Genomic DNA, 25,201 nt, shown 5'->3' with positions numbered 1-25,201 from the left:
CACACACACACACACACAGAACACAGAAAAAGCAGCACACAGGAGCTTTAGAAAAACATCAAATCTTTATTATAGTCATAGAGTTGTTATTATTAGAAGCATTTCCATGCTGATGAGAAGAAGATACATACAGTATACTGAAAACCCCGAATGAGAAAATACTGAGAGAGAAGGTTACAGAGAGAGAGCATGCAGTGAGGACCTGTTAGGAAGAAGACGTCCGATGCTCGTTCTCCCCTGTTTCTGCTTCAGCGTTCGTCAGCTTTTAAACACACTTTTAAAACAGGAGTGACTCACACTCACGGACTAAAGTAACACACACGCACACACACTTTACAAAACCAGAGAACAAAAAGTACACTTAGTGAAGTTATCAAAATATAGGCTATATACTGTATAATCTTAAGACTCTTAATGTTAAAACAACCAGTGCTGAGTTAGTTTCTATGACTTCAACATTATATTCTCAGACACCCGTCAGTTATTTAAAGGACCGAACCACCGACTCTGAGTCTGCCAGCCCATCAACTACAAATCTTCGTACTTTACATTCCTGCTGATCCAAACTTGACTGATTTCCTTCCTTTCAGGCAGCTGCTGGTGTCAGTTCAGCTCTGAAAATCAGGAGCTCCTGGCTTCACGTTAGTATGGGAGAAATAAATCGCTGAAACCACTGAGAATAAACTCCACTTCTTTCAACTCAGCTTCATCTTCAGTTACTGAAGATGAGGAAGGTCCCCGTGTCTGTGTTCCAACAACATAATAATAATGCTCCTCCAGAGCCAGCCAGATTACAGATGCACTGATCAGATATTTGGGTCAGATATCAGTCTGATACTGAAAACTGGTTTCAGCTTGTTGATCAGTTCTGCCGCTTGTTGTTTAAATCACTCCATCAGCAGCTGATGGTGCAGCATGGAGGAAGCTAACACCTCCACACCTCCAATGCCAACAACTTTTATTCACATATGATGCAATACGTTCCTGTGAGCCGCAGTAACAGGAGGTGCACTCAGACTGAGAGGACCACAGAAAAATCTAAAAAGTAACAACCATATCGGGACCAAATTGATTAGACTGGCAAATAAATAAGTGTGGATACGTTTTTCTTCTGGATGCATGAAACACAAATATTTGTTATGCGTACTTATCTGTGAGTCCTTACTAAGATAATATGACAGTGCAGTTCTGAATCAGTCGTGGATTAGTCGTATCAGCTGGTTGTAGCTTGTCTCAGTCCAAACACATATTTCCGACACGGAAGTTGCAGAGCGCCCTCTGGTGGGCACACTATGCAACATCAACACTCGTAACGTGGCTGAAGGGCGTTTCACGCATCTCTTTATATTTTAAATTTTCATTTATCAGCCACAATAAATGTCATTACCGATATGTGGGTGATGAAGGCATCAAACTTTCACCCAGGAGGCTGAGGTCTGTGTCCAGTTTGAAACCAAAAAGTAAATGTGGAAATATTTCTAGACTTAATGGTATTCAGATATAAAGAATATTTTACATTTTCAGACACAGTTTGGCTTAGGAGAGATAATGGACTTGGTAAAGGTAATGGACTTTGGATATGAGGTGGAGTTTCAGTGGCTGGATGTTGACAAGGGTGCAAATTCCTCATTCCTGCTGCCTTAAAGTGAGGAAACCAATCTAAAAACAAAGAATATCATTTAAAATGCAGTCAGCAAAAATGTGCAGTACACAGAGTTTGTAGTTAAAGAGCAAAATCAGGTAAAAAGAGTGGCAACACCCTTTAAATACAGCAAATCAAAGTGATAAAAACATCTGTAATGCTTTCTTTATCGTGAGATTAATAACTGGTGACGCTTAGCGGCCAAACCAGAGAAAGCTCCACATTTACACAGTACACTACGTTCAAACCGATATATATATCGACTGTACTGTTACTGTACGTTTACTGTACAAAGACAAACTTCCACCATCACTGTGGTCCAATAATGCTTGCCTAAGATAAAGGAGTCAGCAGATCCCAACTCTGTGGAGTTTAAGCATTGAACGCCGTGCTACAACAGCTGATTTGTAGCGACACATTTCCAGTGTGAAACTATAAACAGATGCAAAGTACAACATGTGGACTGATTTCAGTTTCTCTAGCTTGTTTGGGATGTGACTGTGATGAAGATTTGTGAAGGTAAAGCAGTAAGTCATCTGCATATCGCTCTAATGTCAAGTCATGTTGGTCAAAAGCTGTCTCTCAGGGCATTTTTGGACTGTTCCACCAACTCTACGGATGCAGGAATTTTTCAGAAATGTGGCTGAAATGAAATGTGGCTAATTTGGATTTAACATTTGATAATTCCAGTGCTAAAATTTCATCTCATCCCAGAAGAGGAGTTGAAGTCTTCAAGGAACTTTTGAGAACAGTTTTAAAGCAGCTTAAATAAACGGTAGTATTTATTCAGTGCTACCAGGACAGCAGTTTGTGTCCAAGGAGAGCACAACATAGCTCAACCTACAACCCAACTGTGTGACATGCCGCTTGTTCTCTCATTTAGCGGCGACGCTCACATCAAGTTCGAGCAGGAATGAAAGGTTTGTAACCACATGGACTAAATCCTGCAGCTGGCTGTATTAAACTGAGCACCTGATGAGCAGAAAAGCAAAAGCACTGCAGTTCTCAAAAGAATCATGTTGAAGCTGATTCCACGGGCACAAACAGGACGTTATCCACAGCAGTGTGCAGGAGCAACCACAAGTGTTCCCTTTAGCCGAGGCTGCAGAGCAGAGACACTGACGGAGAGAAAAGCCAACAAGCTCCATCTGAGAGCCCGGTCGACTTTAAACCCAACATGCTTTAAAAGGGTTTTATCAAATGATTTGCAGGAAGGTATCTGATCACGTTACACTGACAATTTAAAGTTTTACATTTCTGGAAACACAGTTTCCAAATCTCCCTTGGATCTTGTTTGTGAGATCTGAATGTTTCATCCAAAAATCGAACAATGAAACATGCATAAATTGAGGATCTGACCTCAATAAATACGTTTTAGAGACTTCCTGGTGTTGTCAGGGTCACTTGCCACTTTGGTGACTTCTCTGACTTGAAATGTATTATTGTAGGGTCTTTACCCACAATACAAAGCGCCTTGAGGCGACTGTTTGTTGTGATTTGGCGCTATATAAATAAAATTGAATTGAAAATGATTCTCGAATCAAAACTGAGGTTAAATTTCATCCCTTTTGTTGTCCAGTTATTCTCTCAGCCTCGCCCGCAGCAGCCTCAGCCATCAGAGCGTGAGTGTGTTCATCTCTCTGTATCGGTGTGCTTACAGAGTGTGAAGAGACATTAACATAGGAAACATTTCCACACAGAGATAGGTACACTGTTTACAATATTGCTGTTTCTCAGTTATGCAGAGAGATTTTACCATGAAGCACACATTTAGGTTACCTTGTGTTTTTGTTTTCACGGATGCTCACATTCACAGAAGATATCAAAGTCTTATTTAAATGGAGAGAGAGAGAGGAACGAGAGAAGAGGGCAGAGAAAGAGAAGAAAACTTTAAAATAGATTTGGACTCTGGAGAGCTTGTTTAGGGGTTCAATTTCTAACTAAAAGTAATTAAAAACCTCAAAATGGAGGTGGTTAAAATCTGATGAAGGGACACTGATTATCACAAATAAATATTCAACCCTGAATGGATCAGACATCACATTTAGGTGGAAGTGAAGCTTATATTCAGCGGCAACATAAAGACATGAAAGTTTCATGAAACGGGGCTGGAAACACTTCTGATTTCTGAGTTGCATCAAATAAAGTCGACATTTTGGGTCACTTAGCAGTTTTTGGTTACAGTTATGATTGATTATTTGATTGTGGTTTGCGATTATGCTGATTAGTAATCAAAGGTACTTTCTGTAAAGAATTCTTGTTCAAAAGGAGATTAAGTTTTAACCACATCAGAATACGGCTTTACGTTTATGTACTGTGTTGCAGATCTAAAGAGAAACTACTCTTGTGTAATACCACTTTCAACCATAAGAGGGGATCCAGACTGTTCATGAAACATCCTAATATTATCAAAGCTCATCATCTGCACACGTCATGGTTTTAATCATACGTAGCTGATGTTGTTTGGCAGCTATGCAAAATCATTTTGTGCATATAGATGACCGTAATGCTGCTTTGGGTGGGCAGTGACACCAAAACTGTTTTTTTCTGGAAGACTTTTACAGAAGGTATCTTTAAAGACTAACTGCTGAAAAACATCAGGATAAAAGTCAAATCCAGCTGTTCTTTGTGGTCAGAATTATTGGAAAATGTAAATTAAAGGCAAACTTTCTTCTTGTTATAAATTTTAGCATCGACACTCCTCCACATACAGTCTGAGTCAATCAGGAGACCAAGAACCACTTAATTTTCTCACGTCCCAGCAGCGGAAATAAAGCCTGTTACAAACACTCAAAGATAAAGAAATGCAACTGGCTGTGTTTCAGTACAATAAAACCACGAGTCAGTTAACCCTGTTTTCACTTCTGAGATTAAAACAGTGTTTTCCGGGATTACACTAAATAGATGTGAGTTTGATTTTCTCACCATGCACACAGGATTTTTACGTTTTAACTCAAGCGGACACGGCAGAGGTTCTTGGTCTCAGACGAGCAGACAAACTTTTTTTTGCAGTTTGAGCTCTCATGCACTGCTCGTGTTCTGGTATTTATGCAGAGAAAATCTGAGGTTAACAAATACATCTGCAAAACCACAAAGCACAGGCTGAAATATCTGCATTATCTTCCAAGGTTAAGCTAGCTTGTGCCGAGCTTGGCATTAATCAGAAAATCTCGTTAAGACCCAAGACTAGTAGCAGCAAAAACAAAACATATAGCAGCACAAACTAATGTTCTGTGGTTGTTGTTAGGCCCCAAATGACAGTACAACATGGACAAATACCAAGCTGAGACGATGAGGTGATAAGATGTGTAAAAGGGTATTCTTTTTGGAGGATTCAGATTCTCAGTAAAGGAATGCAGGACATTTTGATCAGATACAAGGCACTATAGATTTTGCTATAGAACGGCTAAATTAGGAGGATCTGGGCTGAGAGTAAGAGAGAAGAGGGGCAGGGGTTCACCACGAGAAGTCTGACTGATGGCGGCAAAAGTCGGTGAAAGCAGTAGTAGGAGACGGAGAGAAAGTAGAGCGGAGAGACTGATCTGGTAGTGAAGTAGAAGAGAGAAGAGGAAGGGTGTAGTTAGGACTGCATCTCAGCACGCAGCATCCACGGAAACCAACAACAGAACAGCAACCTGGAGGAGATGAAGAGAGGAGGTGAAGGAAGGAGGGAGAAAGAAGAAGAGCAGGAGAGTTCAGTAAAACCAAGCAACACGAGTTACCGTGCCAACTGGTGATGCCTTTCCCAGTAAGAAAAATGGATCCTTCACAGTCACGTCTTTTGTTCGAGGTAACTAAAGCAACATTTATTAGACAGAGTTCTTCTTTCACCCGTCGCTCTGCCCTCTCCGCCATGTTTCCTTCTGTTTGTGCGTAATGTGGTGAAATGAAAGCGTTTGAAAGTGTTCTCACCTGGATATGGAGCTCTCAGATGTTAGGTCTTTAGGAGAACGCATTGTGTTGAAGTTGCGCTTCGGCTGTGACACTGCAGGACACAAACGGAGTTTGTCAAAACAAGAGCATCTTGAACGATCACTATTAATCGTTGATTTTAGGGATAAATGCAACGAGCAAGCGCTGATGTCCATCACTCACTCCTCTGTTATTTTACCTGATGGAGCAAAGATGACCAAAACTAAAGAACAGTATTGTTGTCACTTACTGGTGATCTGGTGGACCTTCTTCACTGTGGAGTTGTCGTTCTGTGAGCCGTCTTTAGGGCCTCCAATTCTGACATAAACAGAGAAAAATGTATTGGTGACTTTGGGATGTCACTCAGAGGAATAAACCTTTTTAAGGACACCTAATGACACGAAGTCCTGGTTTAATTTGAAGCTTTACATCCCACCAAGCTTCCACAGTGTTTAATGTTCTTTAGTAATTTTAACCATGCTGTCTCCCATTTTTTTTTCCCTTACATTAAATCTTTGTCATTTCCAGCATTGGAACAGATTGTCAGCTAATTAAACCTAATTCCCAAGTCTGATCTTGTTATCTGGACATTTTTAGGTTAATTTACATAATATAAGACTCTCCCAGCCACTGTGGTGCCTTCAATGTTTCCTTACCTCTGGACGCGAGAGGGCGGAGCAAACACTCCATATTTGGGCAGGCAGCTGAAGTAGCGGACTCCAAACACTGAGCCGTCGTGTTTCCCTGTGGGCTGATCCAGCTCGATACCGAACCAGTAACCTGGACAGAACCAGTAATGGACAGAACCAGTCACAGCTGCTCTGCCTCTACTTTAAAAAGTTTGTGTTGATCATTTCTGCAGGATTAGTGCAAAGTTTCTCAGGACTGAAGAAGAAAACAAAATGTGCCCTCACTGCCTCCCAAATTAAAAGTCTGAAAGTCTTGACAGTTTCCATGTGTATGTAGCTCAGAGAATGAACTGAGGGCCAGCAGACGCACCTGGAGCAAAGTCTGTCTTGCCAAAGTAACGGACGATGCCGTGTTTCTGTCCAGCCACCAGAACTTGATCTCCAACTTCCACATTCATGCCCTCTGGATCCAGACTGGCTACTGAAGACTTCTTCTTTTGGGCTGAGAAAACACAACAAATTTGATGACAAACACAAATAAACTTATAAAATGAAATCTAATGAATCAATTTGATTACAAGACAGTGAAGATTAGAACTAGGTTACCTTTCTCTCTCTCTTTCTCCTTCTTCTCTTTCTCCTTCTTGGTCTTTCCTGCAAGGCGGGAGGCCAGATCTATGCGGGGTGTTCTTGGGGTGGAGGTGACAGATGAAGGCATCTGGTCTATGGCCTTGGAAATCTTTGAGACTGGAGCGAAAATCCCTTCAAGGCAGAGGAAGATCAACACAGTGAGAACCATCAACAACTCTTCTGTCAAATTTCTGAAATTCTGAAATTCCAGGCACTTTGAAAGAAGAGTTGATGTTAGAGTCGGAGATTTATAGCAAGATTAAAGAGTTCAGACGAGGACTTCCAGCAAGCGATCTAAGAATAGCTGACTGGACACGCCTGAGATGATGACCTCAAATGAGAGATTATGCAAATTTCACTCAGGTAAGTCCTCTTCCTGAAACTTCTTGATTGCACCTTGTATTTTTTAGTGTTGTTTTTGATCTCTACCAACACCTCATATAGATGTGCCATGGCGATAAGTGGCTCTTTAGAGGCCATGTATTTATCAGATAGTCTCACACTTTGTCTAAAAATAAGGCCTTGAAGAGCCATAGTCATAGCTGGACAGCTGAATATTTCCTGCAGATTCAGGTGGCAAATTTCTGCAATACCACCAGACACATTTCTCACATTGTCATTTTACACATGAACATCTAATCAGGTTTCCTTTTTGGTATCACCCCTCAGAGGTTTTCTGGGCATATCCAACTAGGAGCAGACCCACTTAACTAACTTGTTTGAGAGAAGTGGAAAAAAATGCTGTGGAAAAGCCGTCAAGCTTGCTGATGTTAACTTGATTTCAGATAAAGGGAAGAAAATGGAAAATGGATGGCATTTAAAGGCTATACGTCTTTGCCTAGACTCATGAATTCACTGCAGAAACCACCAACAAATCGCTCTTACCTAGTTTAGGAGGACAGATGAAGTAGCGGACACCACCTACGCTTCCATCGTTTTTCCCCTCTGGCTCATCTAGTTCCACGCCGACCCACTGACCGCTAGCGAACTCTGTAGTACCACAAAACCTCAGAGTGCCAGTCTGAGAGATAGAGAAATGAAAAGACAAGGTACAGTCAGAGGTGAAATCTCACACTCTTGGAGCATTACTGTAAAAGAGATGCTTTCTGGTTAGGTTGCATGGAGGCAGATAGTCTGGGTGTCTGCTGCTGTATTTTATGAAGGGGAAAGGGAAGAAATGTGACATCAATGGTACAGATGGTGTAACAGTGGACAGGATTTAATAGGAAGACAACATGTTGTCAGCGTGGTGAGTCACTTCTGTTAGTCTACAATCCAGCTACTCCAACCAACCTGTCTATGTTTTGCTGCCGGGCTGTCGTCTCTGCTCTGGTCTCTCTGGAGCTACACAGTGAAAACACACTGTTCAGAGCTCATGAAGCACAGTCTGAAGAACAAACTGGCAGCCATCACACACACACACTGTTGTTTATACTATGTCAAAAAAGAAAATAACTGCTGATCAGATTAACCTCTTAAAATCCACTGGCAACCCTTTTAGGCTCAGGGGTGCCTACTTGGAGTGCCCAAATTTAAAAATTGTCTACACAAGTCTACAGTGCAAACATGTATGAGACTTCATCTGAAATGTAACATCTTGTAGTTCCTGAAAATTGGCTACTTAACATTTGGCCACAGCAAAACCCAAACCTTTTCGATGGCCCGATTCCAGGAAGCATGTTCATCAAACTGAGTTTAAAAATAAACTCTGAGTTGATCAACTCTGAGTTTCCTGTTCCAGAACAGCTGATCGATCAATGATGAAGCACATGAGTGAGCAGAGAAAGAAAGCCACCATCAGTGGAACTCCAATAACACAATTCACCACAGCAGCGGGTAAATAAAGCCCCGAGGCTCCATTTTGATGCAGTGGACCCAGATATACAAACACGTGTCAGTGCTGCCCCGGATATTTATCTTAAACAACAGGAGGGAAGAAAAGAGTCCTTTTAATTAGCTTGGTGCTGCATCTATCGCTACGGCTTTCTTCCTCTGCTTGTCCACCACTGCTACTATGTCCGGTTGGTTAGCCATCACCAGTTTGTCCATCTGTATCTGGAAGTCCCACAGGATCTTAGCTTAGTCATTCTCAACCACCCTTGGGGAAGTATCCCATTTTGAACTTGGAACTTCCAGGTCATACTCAGCACAGATGTATACTATGCTGGCCACTTGGTTATGGCATTCCTTGTATGCCCTGCCTGCTAGCATCTTGCACCCTGCTGTTATGTGCTAGGGGCAGCTCTACACAGCCTGAACCTGGGGTCTTGCTTTGTGGGGTAGACCCCAGCCTCTATCGATTTTGTTCTCAGAGCTTGCTCTTGTGCTGCCATGATTAGTGTCCCTGTGCTGTCTTTCAATCCAGCTTCGTCCAACCATTGGTAGGTTTTTTGATATCAGACGCTCCTGCTATGTGCCAATGGTAACTTTGTGTCCTTCCATGATGGTATCCATGGGGTATTCACTAAGCACGTGATCAGTTGTGGCCATCTTCCTGATGTACTAATAATGGATCTTTGTCGTTTCATCCTGGATAGTGGTTCTGACCCTCACTAGGCCTCCTGGCGTACAGTCTCAGAGTGCACGGTAAGGATATGGAGAATTTGTTCAGCAATTCTTCAGTAAAAATTTAATATACTTAAGGGATGTAACAACCTCATTTTTTCTTTTTTTTACTAGAGAAATTCATTATTTCTGCCATTACCAGATAAAAAAGCTTACAGAGATGTACAGAAAAAGCTTTAATGTTCCCAGTATAAGGATTTATAATTTGGACAATTTATAATTTATAATTATAATTTATAATTTGGACAATGTATCTTTCAAAATGTTGTCACATAATTTAATGACTGAATGTCAATCTGTGAACAAGTTTTAACATGAAATATTCAGAACAGCTTTATACAGATAAGTCTGATTTAAATAGTGATACAGTAACATACAGTAACTGACTGACAGTCTGACAGCTGCATTATTGCCCGCAGAGTCACAGGTATAAGTTCCTTACATATCAATGTGAATAATGTGAGCGAATGATTGTATAAACTTGCATGTTAAGTAGATAAAATATTAAACTAATGTCTAACTGGGATTTCAGTGCTTGTAAAAATGTAAATTTCTGCAAAACAATTCACTCCTCTATGCACTTCAACAGCAACTTTATGAATGAGGGAATGAATCAGAGTGTCAGTCAGTTGGTTCAAGTGCAGCAGGAGGGGAGGAGTCAGAGACAAACTCAGAGTTTGCTGAAGAAAACCAGCCAGCGAGTGGGTTTAGTTCACAGAGTCTGTTACCATAGTAACAGAGTTAACTGTCTTTCTGGAACAGAAAACCTGCAGTTTTAACAAAGTGGTGACTTTGAATGACCAGCAGATACATGGTTAGAGTTTACCTATACACACTCCATCAGACTCTGTGCAAATGGAACAAATTTCAAACCAGTTACCTTCCACATAAGTGATCAACAAACAAAAATCAATCCAAGTGCAAGGTACACTATACTGCCAAAAGTATTCACTTGTCTGCCTTCTAATGCATATGAACTTGAGTTACATCCCTATTCTTAATCCATAGGATTTAACATGATGTCCGCCCACTCTTTGCAGCTGTAACAGCTTCAACTCTTCTAGGAAAGCTTTCCACAGGTTTAAGAGTGTTTTCGGGAATTTTTGACCATTCTTCCAGAAGCACATCTGTGAGGTCAGACACTGATGTTGGATGAGAAGGCCTGGCTCACAGTCTCCACTCTAATTCATCCCAAAGGTGTTCTATCAGGCTGAGGTCAGGACTCTGTGCAGACCAGTCAAGTTCTTCCACACCAAACTCACTCATCCATGTCTTTATGGACCTGCTTTGTGCACTGGTGTGCAGTCATGTTGGAACAGGAAGGGGCCATCCCCAAACTGTTCCCACAAAGTTGGGAGCATCAAATTGTCCAAAATGTCTTGGTATGCTGAAGCATTAAGAGTTCCTTTCACTGGAACTAAGGGGCCGAACCCAACTTCTGAAAAACAACCCCACACCATAATCCCCCCTCCACCAAACTTTACACTTGGCACAAAGCAGTCAGATACAAGTACCGTTCTCCTGCCCTAGAGTCCAGTGGTGGCATGCTTTACACCACTGCATCCAACACTTTGCATTGTGCTTGGTGATGTAAGGATTGGATGCAGCTGCTCAGCCATGGAAACCCATTAATGAAGCTCTCTACACACTGTTCTTGAGCTAATCTGAAGACCACATGAAGTTTGGAGATCTGCAGCAATTGACTCTGCAGAAAGTTGGCGACCTCTGAGAACTATGTGCCCCAGCATTGGCTGACACTGCTCTGTGATTTTATCAAGAGGGCTAATGGGCTAATGTGTGTATAGGTGAGATCCAAGTATAACTTTTTGCTTTCAATGAAAGAAAGGAAAATGCTGCATCTGAGCATAAGAACCTCATCCAATCAGTGAAATATGGTGGTCACAAAGGTTGGCCTTGTTTGGCCCTGTATCTCTGTAGCTGTGTCAGGATGGCTCACCATTCGCGATGGAGCAATAAATTCTGAATTATACCTAACATAAAATATCAGTAGATCTGTCTGTGAACTGAATCATGCAGCAAGTCAACTTAAGTCATCCTGCCAAAGAACGGTCATATGAGAGGACAGATAATTGTTTTGGAATAGCCAAGTCAAAGTGCTGCCTTTGGTCCAACAGCAATGTTTTGAAAGCACCTGAAGTGAGTAGTTCAAGTGAGGGAACTCCCCAGCATCTCAGAGTTGAAGATGCTGTACCTGGGAATGGGATAAAATTCCTCAACAGCTACCTGAAAAGGTTGTTTGCAGTTTTGGCTACACAAGGGGGATCACACCAGATCCTCAGAGCAAAGGTCCTCATACCTTTAACCCTCAGAGATCTGTAACAGTGGATAGTATTCATAAAAACAATTAAGAGTCTCCCATTTTACTTGACTTTGCTTTACTGGCTTCTCTACTGAGTTTTCTATCCTAACCTCCATCCAGCAGCCTGCCACAGAACATCATAGGGGTCATTTGCATGTTAGCTAAACAGCACAGTTTCAGAAACTAGCAGATGCCACCTTTCAAATCTAGTCTCTTACATGTATTTTGCAATTTATTATAAGACCTCCATTTGGGTTGACATATAAGCAGAAATTCCATGTAGATGTGAACCCAACTGTAACCCTAACTCTAACCCTAAAGAGGTCACTGTCAGAGGTTCAGGACTATTTTAATGTCTGTAAATCCATTTATCCCAGTTTAATCTCAGTGTGTCTGACCTTCATGTCATCCAGCACCACGCGGTCTCCCAGCTTCAGCCCCAGAGCAGCCAGCATCAGGTTTCCTGGGATGTTGTCGTAGTTGGGCAGTGTGGCTCTGGGAAGGTTGCAGCTCAGAGGAACAGCATCCAGCAGAAGCTGCTTCAGCTCTTTGGCCACCATTGCTGCCTCCGCCTTGTCCAGGCTCATGTCCATTGGGTCTGGAACCACCTCTGCTGGAACCTGACCCTTATCGTTCTGCAGAGACCAGTCCAAAAGTCAACATTTTAGACAATAAACCACCATTATGGGTCTCTGGATTTCAACTTTAAAGGGACAGCAACTCCAAATCAATTTTTCCTATCCATCTAGATTATATAGGAGTAACTGTCCAGTTTCAGAGATATTTACTGTCAAAAAACCTTTTTCCACCCTTGGGTCTGTAACAATGTCGAAGAGAATAGGTACTAGTATCTTTAACTCCATCCACCTACAGTTCAGCTGTCTCAGAATGAAGTGAGGGTCTGCACTAATGACCTGGATAAGGTAAAGGAGAATTATTCTGAAAGGAGACTTATTCTGCAAATGGAAAGTTCGTGAATAAAAAAACATGGAGCTGGAAATGAGTCCCCAACAATATATAAGGAAAGGTGTTCTTACCCGGACGGTGGGGTTGGCTCCATGTTCCAGCAGACATTTGACTGCACCCAGGCAGAGGTTGGAGGCGGCGATGTGGAGAGCTGTCCCATAGTGGAAATCACTGCATGTGGAGTTTAGGACTGTGAAGAACACAGAAGAAAAATCTAACTTCCACTCATGTTATCTTTAAAATGATCACTAATATCGTGCTTAGTGTAGAAATCACCTCTGGGTTTGGCTGCTTTGAGCAGAACTCGGATCAGCTCTGGAACGTCAAAGTAGGCGGCGTAGTGCAGGGCGTTCATGTTGGTCCAGCGGCTCCTCAGACTCACGTCGGCGCCCAGGGAGATCAGCTGAGTGGTGAGACGCAGCGCTGCCGCCGGGTCGCCTGCACACACAATGAGGATGAAACTAAGATGTGCTCCAGCTGAAAACCAGCAGAGGAGCAGAATCCACCACACGCACAGACGTCGTCCACCCCAGTACAGATCCAGCAAGATGCCCTGTACAGCAACTTGGAGCCACGTGAAGAACTGAAGTTGGTCTTATTTCCAGTCGTTACATAAGATTTTCTCTTAGATGCATTTTGATTGGATGCATTAGAGTAATGTCAGACCTGAAAGAAGGATCCAGCCTCTGTTCCACTTCCTGAACTTTGTTTATAATTTCCTGTTAATGCGGTGATTTTTCTTCTGCATCAAGGGTCAAAGAATTTCTGATTTTGGACTTTTTGACTAAACATCAAGTTGCTTTGGTTGGTTTCTTGTTTTTTATGGGTTTTATTTATCATAATTTAACCCTCTGAGGTAAAAGTTATCACTGGTGATAATCTTACCTCTACATTTTGGAAAAAGACATCGTCACCAATGATGAGTTAGACCCCAGAGGGTAAAGTCTCCTTACTGGGCCATTTCAGTCTGTCTGACTGAGTCCATGTTAGGGATACACCGACTGTGATATTCTTGGCCAATATCAGTGTTTAAAGTGTCCACTTATTTCCTCTTTGGGGACAAGAAGGCAAAGAAATCTTGATGATTAATACAGATGCACTGATGGCTCATGCACCTGCTGCTTCAGATAATCTTTCTAAGAACTATATCTGACAGCATACACAAAAAAAAAAAAAAACTTTTCTTCAATGCAAAATATTATTTTCACAATAAAGGAAATTATTAAACTTAATTTCCCAGAAGTTGTTACAGGATCTTCTCATACTTAAGTGAAAATAAAGTGCTCCACTACAGGAAAAAGGTAAAAATAATTAACTGAAAATGAGCTGCTATAGGCCTATACCCACCTTTACCTGACATATTTCTCCTTACCTGAAAAAAAAACACGTGCAACACATTTATACAACAAAACAAATGTCAGGTACTTAGATCCAGTATGTTTAGAACTTCACCATTTAGCAGGACATCAACTTTTTTCTCTTTTTCACCCGTCTTCCTAATTTTTCTCATAACTGTTTTGATCCTTTGCTCATACCGAGGCTGCTAGCTTCTGGCTGGTTCTGAGTTCTGGATAACGTTAGCTTTAGCCACTTTGCCTTTGTTAGCATCCTTAAAGTATTCATCAGGGTAAGGGTGAGGGTGATTTAAGTGTTTCTTTAGGTTTGTAGGCCACAGCCCCACACTAATCTAAGTGTGTGTCTGAGTGTGCGAGAACTATGTGAATGTGCCGCTGAGCACGTGTTGTGCATACATGAAACGCACCAGCTTGTAATCGACTACCTAGAATTCTGGTCACTGGCTGGTCAATCAGTGCATCTATAGACCGATATATCAGTGCATCCCAAATCAATATGAAACAAAGTAACTTACCAACTCCATGAGCTCCAGCCTTACAGCTGTAGTGAAGCAGCGTCATGTCTGTCAAACCGTCACGGTCGTTCACATGGCAGCCACGCTTCAGGAGCTGAGACAGTTACGGGAAACGTTATCAGCAGAGACTTTATGGCTATAAAACTATGTTCAGGATGTTTTATTTAACATTAGTATGAAGAAAATACACAATTAGACAGATTTCAGTCCCACATATGTTACATTCCTATACTGTTTGTTTAATACACTTTAAAGGGAGAAAACTTCACATCCTAGCTGTCCTGGCCGGCAGCCTGCAGTCAAACTCACTGGCTGCTTTTTTGTCCCTGATCCATCGCTGTGACGCGCTCTCCTTGTTTTTCTTCCTCCAGGCTGAGTCAGCTTCATGCTGAGTCATGGTGAAGCCTCACTGACTTTCCATCTCTCCCTCTCCCTCTGCACCACTTGCTCTGCCTCTCTCTTCCATGGAGCCATTTTAATCGGGTCACTATCACATTGTTTCCGTGTGCACCACTGCTGTCGGTAGTTACCATCAAGTTACCATCACTAAAGAAAGTCAAAATACTGCTTGTGGTCGAGGTTCAGACCCATAGGGTCTCTATTTCCCCTCCATAACAACTGTATGGGAGTTGAATCTTTTTAAAACTCACCTGAATGGATGTTCCATCATCCATCTTTTTGTTTGGGTGGAAGTTAGTGGATGGGGCCTGACACAAACAGCTGTTGCTGCTATTGGTTTCCTTTAGAGCATTTTTAATGCAATGATCTGACAACTAATAAGGCTGATTGTGAGGTAGACACAGTCCAAGCTTTCCTAGCATGTTATTTAGCAACAATTAGATGGCATCTATGCGTGGCTCACCAAGATAGCTAATAACCTGCCACGGTAGCTTTGAAACCAATGAATGACATCACATTGACTACATCCATCTTTTATATACAGTCTGTGGTCATTGATTAATCAAAAACCAGTTGTAGCATCTTTTAAAGAAGCCCAGTATCTGTCTGTGTGTGAGGAGCCACAGGAGGTAAGCCTACACACCACAGGTAATGAAATCAAAATGCACATGTAGAGATGTGTCATACAGAAAGCTTGGAAAACTTTTTCAAATGGAAGTGAAACCAACCTGTAATCTGGTATCCAGTCCAGCTCAATAAATTAATGGTTCCAGTCCTGTATTTGTTTGCTGTTAAAGGCCTGGTAGGAGCTCCATGGTGCTCAGTGAGACTTCATTGTTCATTATCTCTCTGTGTGCGTGCATGTGCATGCGTGTGTGTTGGTCCAGAGGGCTGAATTTGGGTCAATGTGACAATGACAACTGAGTCAATTTCTGGCGACAAGCCAGTGACACACAGAGAACTGTAGAAGGCTGTATAGACGTGCTGTTAAAGTAAAGCTGCAGCACTGCTGCGTTTTAAAAGCATCTTAATCTTCAGTGTTTCCCCCACAGACTGTTTATAAAGGAGACATCAGGCAAAGCGGCACGCCCCAAAATATAAGCCTTAATGAAATCCAAATGGATTAGATACACATACAGTTGTGTTATACAGACCAAAATAGTTTTTTGTATCAGGTTGTAAACATGTTTATTTCTGCTGTAAGTTGAACACATAATCACAGGAGTCAGTGAGGACTGACTCACTGCTGGAGCATCAAGTGGACTAAAAGGAACCGCAGGTTCTCTCATTTTAGCCTGGGCTTCATTAATAACTTAGAATATTTTTATTTGGTGTTCTCACCTCATTGCCGATGATGTCAATCTTGTGCTGCACCTGGGGAACCCACTGACGCACGATGGCAAACAGCTCAGGAACCGTGGTTTGGGGATTCATGAGGATCTCCAGGCAGGCCGGGTCATTTGGGTCGAAGAAGGTGAACGCTAGAGACATACAGGAAAAAGTCAGAGACAAACGTAAAGAGACAATGAATAACTGTAAGAGGGGAAAGCAGGAAAGACATTGGTGACACCAAGAAGTTTCTGTCAGCATCATCAAATCAGAAATAACCTGCGAGCACTGCAGTTTCTCTTCCTGCAGGCTCTGCAGTCTCAGCTCTGAGGTGGGTTTCATTTCACTGCAATCAGCCTGACAACCTCTGGAGCTCTGGAGTGACTAAGAGAGCCATTCCACTTCCTAATGCCACTGTGAAGAAATTAGCTGCAATTCAGCTTGAGGTACAGCATTTATTGAGCTAGTCCTCAATAAATCAGAGTGAAAGACCATCTAAAACCTTCTCCCAGACATAAAGCCTTCATTTTATTGTAATTAAACACTAATGTCTGATTTTGTCCATGAAACACTAGCATCCTGCTAATGCATGTTGACTGGTCAGTGAAGGACATCCTCCCTCGATGGCGCCCGCCTCCAAACTATGATCAGATGTTAGAACTTAAATCCCCAACAGAAGCTTCCACGAGTGCAGAAGAAGCAGCTGGTTCTGGTGGTTGAAGGTGACGCTACCAGGAGGCTGCTACAAATCCTCTGCTGCCGCTCACTTCATGCTCCAAATCAAAATGGAGGATCCCGTAAAGTTGCACATGGCACTGTAACATCCCTAATAATTGAAAGTGAAATGATTACCCCACAACGTTTATCTTTCTACAGCTCCAAAAGGACCTATTCATTCTGGACAAGCTCAAGAGCGCCCCACAGGGAACAGGAAGTCCACAGTGCAGGAGAATTTAAAGCACTGAACTGTGTTTTGGTCTAGAATCAGGTTTAAATTATTATTTGAAACATCCGTTCACTCTTATTCACTGAGCATTATCTCGTGAGCACCCTCTGGCTGTTGAACCATGGCCAGTTTCTTGCTGAACAGTGATTGGCTGTTCACTGTTGGAATAACAGATTCAGGAGTTCTGAGCGAGCCTGATGGACACCAGCAAGCCTCTCATCAATACAGCAGCCGGATCAATCAGTCAATCAGCAGTACAGACTATAAGTACTGCCAGTGAACTGTGACTCCAGATTCTGTACTTAACTCTGAATCTGTAGCGGGGATATAAGACAGTATGACTGAGAGTATTTAAGGTATTTATCAGTATGAATTTAAGGTGGTATGATGTACCGTAGTCTTTGGGCAGTGGTGCCTGGGCGGACGGGTGTACCATGGCTCGGCGGCGCGGCTCGTGAACCGGACTCTGGTACTCGGACACAGACGCGGGCTCTGGCTCTGTTTCGGCCTGAGCCTCCTCCTCTTCCTCTCGCTCCTCTCTCTCTTCCCGCTCCTCCTCCTGTTGCTCGTCTTCCTCATCTTCCTCCACTTCTGTCCTCTCCTCCTGCTCTCTCTCCTCCTCTAGCTCATACTCCTCCTCTTCTTCCTCGTCCTCCTCTTCTTCCTCCTCCTCCTCTTCTTCTTCTTCAGTCAGCGCCTCCTCTTCCTCTCTCTGGACCCTCCCTTCCTCCTGCTCCTCCCGGTCATGCCTCTCCTTCTCCTGCACCTCCAGGTTCTCCTCTTTTGTCATGATGAAGGATTCTGCAGCCTGTCAGGGAGAAGTAAACACATTTTAATGAGCTCAGAGATTTTTATTCCTTATTTTGCTCCCGATTCAGGATGCCTTATTTGCTCAAGCAGGTTATTCCAAAGCCCTGAAGAGGCTCCAGCAGTGAAATTATGCTCACCAAGATATGAACCAGAATACAAGATATGACTAAACTCAACTCATGACTGCAAACCATGAAGTAGAAACAACAAGAGAGTCAACAAGATCCTAATACCACAAAACTAAAAGTTATCCTTTAGGAAAAACATCAAAGTTAAACAGGAACCAAAGAATCAAAAACACGAGACACAGATAGAGACGGGAAATCCTGAATGAAAGCCTGAGAGACTCTAAATGAACTCCATAATCCTTCAATCAACAACACATTACATCAGGGGTGGCCAACTCCAGGCCTCGAGGGCCACTGTCCTGCAGGTTTTAGATGTGTCCCTGATCCAACACAGCTGAATCACATATAGAAGTCATTAGCAGGACTCTGGAGAACTTGACTGCATACTGAGGAGGTAATTCAGCCATTTGATTCAGGTGTGTTGGATCAGGGACACATGTAAAACCTGCAGGACAGCGGCCCTCGAGGCCTGGAGTTGGCCACCCCTGCATTACATAAAGTCATCACAGTCAAACACAACATTTATTTATAAAGGGTTATCTAAAAAAATAAGAAACACCATACACACACACACACACACACACACACACACACACACACACACACACACACACACACACACACACACACTATATCCAAGAAATCACAAAAATCCAAGAGATAATACAACAGCCTAAATACCTCAGCCCAGGTTAGAGGTCAAAGAATAAAACCGAGGGCTTTAAAAACATGCAAGGTGGGGGCCGGCCTAACATGAGGGGGAGAAAGCTCGATCCCCCCTGTTCTTAAGTCTAGTTTTAGGAACATGGTGGAGTGGATGGTCAGCAGAGCTCAGTGACTCTGAAGGAGCATAAGAGATCAGCAAGATACAATGGGAGCAACCCAGGGATTTAAAGACGTCAAACCCTAAACTGAAATCAATCCTAAAGCACACAGGAAGCCAGTGAAGGGAGGCCAGAACGGGGACATGTGCTCTGTCTTAAGGGTCCTGGTAAGAAGGTGGGCAGCAGTGTGAAAGACAGGCCTCATAGTTATTAAAAGTAGGGCTCGCCCTTAGAAAGAAGCCTCCGTTGGTAAAAACCTGATTTCACAGCAGAATTAATCTGTTTGTCCAGTTTTAAGTCACAGTCCATTTTCACAGCCAGATTATTTACACTGGGCTTAACATAAGGATCCGGTGGGCCCAGGTCCAATGTTGGAGCACTGCTAGAACAACTGGGTCTAAGTATCATGAACTCAGTGTTGCTCTCATTAAAGTTTAAAAGATTTAAATCGAGCCAGGCTTTAATGTCATCAAAACAGTCTAATAACACAATACTAAGCTACCATGGATTTTGATATTTTAATCAAAATATTGCACCTTTTATGGTTATTGGTTATTGTTAAAGTACTGTGCTATTATTAAAAAGTTCTGTTTGACCATTATTACCCCCTCTGTCTGGGTCTTTATTACCCTGTTACATAAGACTCAGGTAAACCTACTGTTAATACCAGACTATTGCTTATTTATTCCTTTTTATTTCCTTAATTATTACTTTAATGTTATGAAATTATTATCCCACTACCACCGTCTTAAGTTACTGAGCAGTGTTACAAAGTGCCTCGAGCAGCTTTGCTTTTCCTGGTTGGTGTGTTTCTGCTGCAGTGTGACTTCAAACAAACAGACTAACGCAATGATGCAGTTTGTTGCAGCAACACAACATTTCACTGCTTTGTCGTGATGGACTCGAACTGTTCCCTGTTTGAACCACCGCACAGCTCCAGCACGAGGGCGTGGCTGTGATGCAGCTGAAACCAGCTGAGCCCGGTTTGGTTTGTTTTCCTTCCAGCATCTCACCGCCGTCCTTGTTGTCTCTGTTTCCATTCAGCATCAAAACATGAGCGCTAAGTAGAAATCCAGAGAGAGAGAGTGTGTGTGTGTGTGTGTGTGTGTGTGTGTGTGTGTGTGTGTGTGTGTGTGTGTGTGTGTGTGTGTGTGTGTGTGTGTGTGTGTGTGTGTGTGTGTGTGTGTGTGTGAAAGAGACAGAGGAAAGAAGCTGAAAGCAGGCTAATTGTCCCACTGCACTGATAACAGCAGTGGCTAAAAGGGCTACTGCTAACCCTCCCTGCCCATCATTAGGTGTTGACTGGATTAAATCCACTTTAGCAAATGGGCACGCTGCTGAAATCCATCCGACTGCATCTCAGTCCATCACTGAGCCATCCGTTCCTCCCTGAGTCAGCATCACTCACAGTGTGCTGCGTTAAGCTTTAGGCTGTTTTAATCCCTTAAAGCACCATCATTCAAAGAAAACAGCACTGGTAATTTTCCAGTTTAACTTCCAGTTTACCTCTGTACCCTTCTCTGTCCCAGTGCCAGTAGTTACCAGCTACACTCCTCTAACGTATCTAGAGTTCGGACAGATCTGGGAAAACAGCATTTTCTTACTATTATTTTCTTGGACATGGAATAATTTACAGAAAGACCTAAATTTAAACATGCCTCTATCTACCAGAGAATTTAAATACATAATAAGGAATGCAGTGAAGGAGACACTTAATGTTTTATATTATGGGTATATTACATAGTATATGGCTGTGATTTATAGTTCATGTTGTGTTTGTAGTATTTTGATTTGGAGTTTATATGGCTGCTGTCTTTGTCAGGTCTCTCTTGTAAAACCGACTGCGATCTCAATGGAACTTCCTGGTGAAATAAAGGTAATAATAATAATAAAAATAATGTCAGTATTTCTTTACTCTGTTTATTTACAAAGGTTTCTGAGATCATTCTGCATTGCATTAACATAGCAGCTTATTTCCCCCTTCATGACAACTATATGGGGGTGAGTTATTTTATAATTCACCTGTTTAAAGTTTGAACTGACTGACAGGTGGACAGTGACACCATCCAAGAAGTCTGTGCTCCAGTTTTGCCGAATGAAATTCCAGGATTTTATTTGGATGTTTCTTTGCACTAATTAGCAGGGGTGTGTGTCTGTGTGCCGCTCCCACACACTCTGTGGATGCTGTGGATCTTATTTATCTGCAGAATCTTCCAGAACAAACCTGAAAGCTTCATTGTGAGCTCTTTACACGAGTGTAAAACACATCTGGGCTAGTAGGCTACAAACACACACATAGATCATCCAGCAGGTCAAAGGACACATGTGAGACATCTCTGTAGTCTGAGCCGCACATTTTAATCCACACCAACAGCAGCTCTGTCTGCATCTACATGCTGAGCCCATCCTTAGCTGCACCCACACAGACAGGAATCAATTCAAATGACTTCTAAATGCAGCTTTAAAATTGTCTTTTAATGTTTCAGTAGACAAAAAGGACTTAAAAATGCTTTGATCATGAAATAATAAAGTAATGATCACATGCAAATGACAAGTGAAGCATCAGCGTGATAAACACGTCCATCTGTGTGACATTTAGTCACTTTAATTTCTCTGATTAAACTCGTTATCCGTGCTTTATGTAATCTGAGGTCCCAGCTGGACACGGCAGCAACAGCACTCTGCCGAGGCCACGACCGAGGTTACGCAACATGACTGTATGAGTCAGCGTGGACACAACAACATCACAACATCCCAATGAATCTCCTAAAAATAACCTCAGCGTGCTGCTGCTGTTCTCCGATGTGTTAACGAAGTTCCTGTTTTCAGAAGACTCGCTCCTCAGGTCCAAATGATCTGAACTGATGTAATAACAGGGTGTTAATATTCCATTTCTATTAAATAAACAGGAGCTTTGTATTTAATTTTGACTGAGATTATCATTGCTTTGGTAAAACATTAATGTTACTCTTAGATTTTCAGGTAAAGTTTGAGATTTAATATATTCACTTTCTTCACTTCACTTTCCCAAATGTTCCCACACTGAAATACCTTGATTTAAAAAATGAGCTAAAAATAATTTGTTTCCAAAAATGTCAAAAACATAACCACATTTTCCCATGTTCCAAAATCTCTCTCATTAGCAAAACACACACATCTCCTGCTTTCCAAAATAGCGACAGTTTTACAAAATATTCTCATAATACTATTTTTTTAACTCATTCTTTCCTGGGAATAATGGCCTAGAAGGAAACAACAAAAAAATAATGTTAACGAATAACTGACAAACTACACACCCACGTTCAGTTTTTCCACTGTCCACACTTTCCAAACATATTCCTGCTGTTCGAAAATGCCAACAATTTTCCAAAAATCTATTTACTAAATGTCCCCACTGTCTGGAAATATTAGTATTTTCCAAAATAACTGCATTATTTCCCCAGTACTCTTAAAGTATTTCCACTTTCTTAAAGATTTCTCCAAATCGGCCCCCCTCTGCTCGCAGGCTGGAGCAACATCAGCCTCTTACTGGGAATACTGGCTGAGAAGGAAAACCATTTAAAGATTAACTGAAAACTGCACACCCTCCTCGCAGCTTCCAAAAATATTCAGTTTCCAAAATGCGACATTATTCAAAAATATGTCCACTTTATACAATTACATTTTTCCAACGAAAATCTCTCCATGCATGTTTAAAGATGTCCTTGTTGTCACAAATCGGCCCACTCTGCTCACAAACTGGAGCAACATCTGTCTCTTACTGGGAATACTGGCCGGGAATAAAATGCTAATAATAATATAATCAGAGAAGATCTCATTTTAAATATTATCTGACAACCTGCAGACCTGAACGCTTATAACATGACCGATATTTCTATCGATTTGAGGTGATTGGAAGATTTCTGGAATGCCATGTGATGTGAGAGGAAGGAAGGGAGGGAAGGAGGAGGGAGGGAGGGAAGGAGGCCATGGCAGCTTCAGCATCCTCCTCCTCCTCCTCCATCCAGCCTCCATTTTATATCAAACCAAACATGAAGACAAAATAGCTCCAAACCGAGCCCGAACCTCCCCGAACAGCCCGGCTCCCCCCACGGAGCCGCGTTTATGATCCCGAAGGATCAAAACGTCAGGATTCAGGCTCGGAGCGTGTTTGTGGCGATGTGCGCAGTGCAGGGCAGGATGGCAAAAACGCCCCACTGACAGACAATGAAAACACTCGACAGTTCATTTCAGCCAGGCTGGACATTTAAGCAGACTGGAATCATTTGGAAGAGACTGAACACGCTGCCAGCTGACGCTGTGGTTTTCGGGGTGTTGTTTTCTCCGTCCTTCAACCTCAGCATCATCATCCTCACTAAAAGCACCTGATCGGCCTCCATCGTCTCATCAGCTCCAAACGATCGTAAATAAAGCTCGGAAAAAAAGCTAAAAGCTGCCGTTTGACGTGTTTTATTTACCTGAAAACAAGCCGCTGGTGGGTGAGTCGTTGATGAGCTCCTCTCCTTTCTGATCGCAGCTCCGCAGCACTAACCTCTGTGACGCTGCTCTCCTTCCGCCGCTGTATATAGTCCTCTCTCTCTCTCTCCACGCAGACAGCTCTGGTTCTTTCTGCCGAGGTCTGTCTGCTTCTCTCCACCGCCCCCTCATTTATTCCACTTCATCTCACTGCTGGTTTAAAATGAGGCTGAGAAACAAAACACTTTAAAACAGAAGAAATGCCTGAGGAGGCAAGATAACTAATTTGTTTTTCTTTTTTTTTAAAGAGACCAACTGACTCTAATAACGCCTTAATTTCTGAATAATAAATATACAATCACCGCCTCTTTGGTAGGTACACCTGTTCAGCTGCTTGTTAACACAAATCAATCACATGGCAGGAGCCCAGTGCAATTATTCATATAGAAATGATGACGACAACCTGCTGAAGTTCAAACTGAGCATTTAAGTGACTTTGAACACTGCTGGTTGTTGGTCTGAGCATTTCAGAAATTGCTGATCTGCTGAGATTTTCTGGCACAGCCATCGCTGGGGTTTACAGAGAAACAGAACAAGAGATTAGCAGCACTTCTCTGAGGTCTGAGGAGAATGGTCAGACTGCTTCAAGCTGAAACAAAGACAACAGTAACTCTAATCACCACTTGTTACCACCAAGGTATGCAGAAGAGCGTCTCTGAGTGCACAACGTGTCCAACCTTGAAGCAGATGGGCTACAGCAGCAGAAGACCACACCAGGTGTCACTCCTGTCAGCTAAGAACAGGAAACTGAGGCTCCAGTTCACACTGACTCACCAAGAACTAGACAATAGAAAATGTCTGGATGTTGGATGGTAGGGTCAGAATTTGGCATGAAAGCATGGATCCAGCCTCTTTGTGTCAATGGTTCAGGCTGCTGCTGGTGGTGTAATGATGTGGAGGAAGATTGGTGACAGTCACCAGATCTCAGTCCAGCAACCACAGATATTTCACACGGCTTCAACACTTAGAAATATACAAGTGGGCTCATAAATGACTTGATCAACTGAAGGCTAAAAAAAAGTCCACACATTTTTAAATGTCCAAAACTACTCCAGAAACAACTGTACATCCCAAACTGGCATTAAATGTCCTCATAGATGTCCCCTTTTGAAATCATCTATCAAAAATTCTCCATCTTTTCCTAATATCCCTGTGCTCCACAAAACATCCCTGCATGATTTCAAAAGGTACAATTGTCACATTTGACCTCTGACCTCTCCTTCAAGGACAAGATTGATCTGATGGTCAAAGAGATCGCAATGTACACAGAGCAGGTTATTGGCAGGTCCTTCTGACCCCACGAGCATCTGATGTTGTGACAGCAGATTCCATTTGGGTTGTGTAGTGCGCCTACTACTTTCCAGCGTCTTATGCATAAAGTTTTAGCTATCTGGATGATGTAGCCATCTATGCATCTACCTGGTCTGATCATCTTTAGCTTCACTTACCTTAAACCTTGCCAAAGGAAATTTTGGTAGAGCTACAGTCACATATTTAGAAAAACAAGTGGGACAAGGACAAGTGTGTCCTGCAGTGTCTAAAATACAAGCCATCATTGATTTCCCTATCCCACAAACAACAGGAGCATTACACCTCTTCCTTGGGATGTGTGGTTATTATAGAGGATTCTGTAGAAATTTCTCTGATGTCATGGCTCCTCTCACAGGTTTAGTTAGTCCACTGAAGCCCTTTGTTGGGACACCTGATTGTCAGGAT

At 42.4% G+C, this 25,201-nt stretch overlaps 1 protein-coding gene across 3 annotated transcripts; it reads right to left on the bottom strand.

Moving 5' to 3' along the window:
- Nucleotides 1–46: 46 nt before the first annotated feature.
- On the bottom strand, nucleotides 47–23,532 carry clip3 (CAP-GLY domain containing linker protein 3). 3 transcript variants are annotated; one of them, XM_030743589.1, is made up of 16 exons: nucleotides 23,428–23,529; nucleotides 17,939–18,016; nucleotides 17,602–17,878; nucleotides 16,275–16,414; nucleotides 14,535–14,628; nucleotides 12,941–13,102; nucleotides 12,736–12,854; nucleotides 12,097–12,333; nucleotides 8,107–8,157; nucleotides 7,699–7,834; nucleotides 6,790–6,945; nucleotides 6,554–6,685; nucleotides 6,211–6,334; nucleotides 5,805–5,872; nucleotides 5,555–5,627; nucleotides 47–5,277 (listed from the first exon to the last, which is right to left on the bottom strand). In XM_030743589.1, exons 2-16 carry the CDS (start codon nucleotides 17,996–17,998, stop codon nucleotides 5,223–5,225), a joined length of 1,884 nt encoding a protein of 627 aa, XP_030599449.1. In that variant the 5' UTR covers nucleotides 17,999–18,016; nucleotides 23,428–23,529; the 3' UTR covers nucleotides 47–5,222. The 3 variants fall into 3 exon arrangements, with proteins under 3 accessions (XP_030599449.1, XP_030599447.1, XP_030599450.1); XM_030743587.1 differs by lacking the exon at nucleotides 8,107–8,157 and having other exon boundaries at nucleotides 17,602–18,016; nucleotides 23,428–23,528; XM_030743590.1 differs by lacking the exons at nucleotides 47–5,277; nucleotides 5,555–5,627; nucleotides 5,805–5,872; nucleotides 8,107–8,157 and having other exon boundaries at nucleotides 6,207–6,334; nucleotides 23,428–23,532.
- Between the last annotated feature and the right edge of the window lie 1,669 nt (nucleotides 23,533–25,201).

This window comes from Archocentrus centrarchus, chromosome 13, assembly GCF_007364275.1.
Source record: "Archocentrus centrarchus isolate MPI-CPG fArcCen1 chromosome 13, fArcCen1, whole genome shotgun sequence".
Taxonomy (NCBI): Eukaryota; Metazoa; Chordata; class Actinopteri; order Cichliformes; family Cichlidae; genus Archocentrus; species Archocentrus centrarchus.
This window is presented reverse-complemented; position numbering and strand designations above follow the sequence as displayed.

Bases quoted from the DNA above. Each gene is read 5' to 3' on its own strand.
- clip3 (XM_030743587.1), bottom strand. From the start codon at position 17,998: ATGACAAAAGAGGAGAACCTGGAGGTGCAGGAGAAGGAGAGGCATGAC. The intron at 6,946-7,698 runs GTAAGAGCGATT...TCTGCCTTGAAG, and splicing joins CATCTGTCCTCCTAAACTAG to GGATTTTCGCTCCAGTCTCA. The intron at 5,628-5,804 runs GTAAGTGACAAC...TGTGTCCTGCAG, and splicing joins GAAGGTCCACCAGATCACCA to TGTCACAGCCGAAGCGCAAC.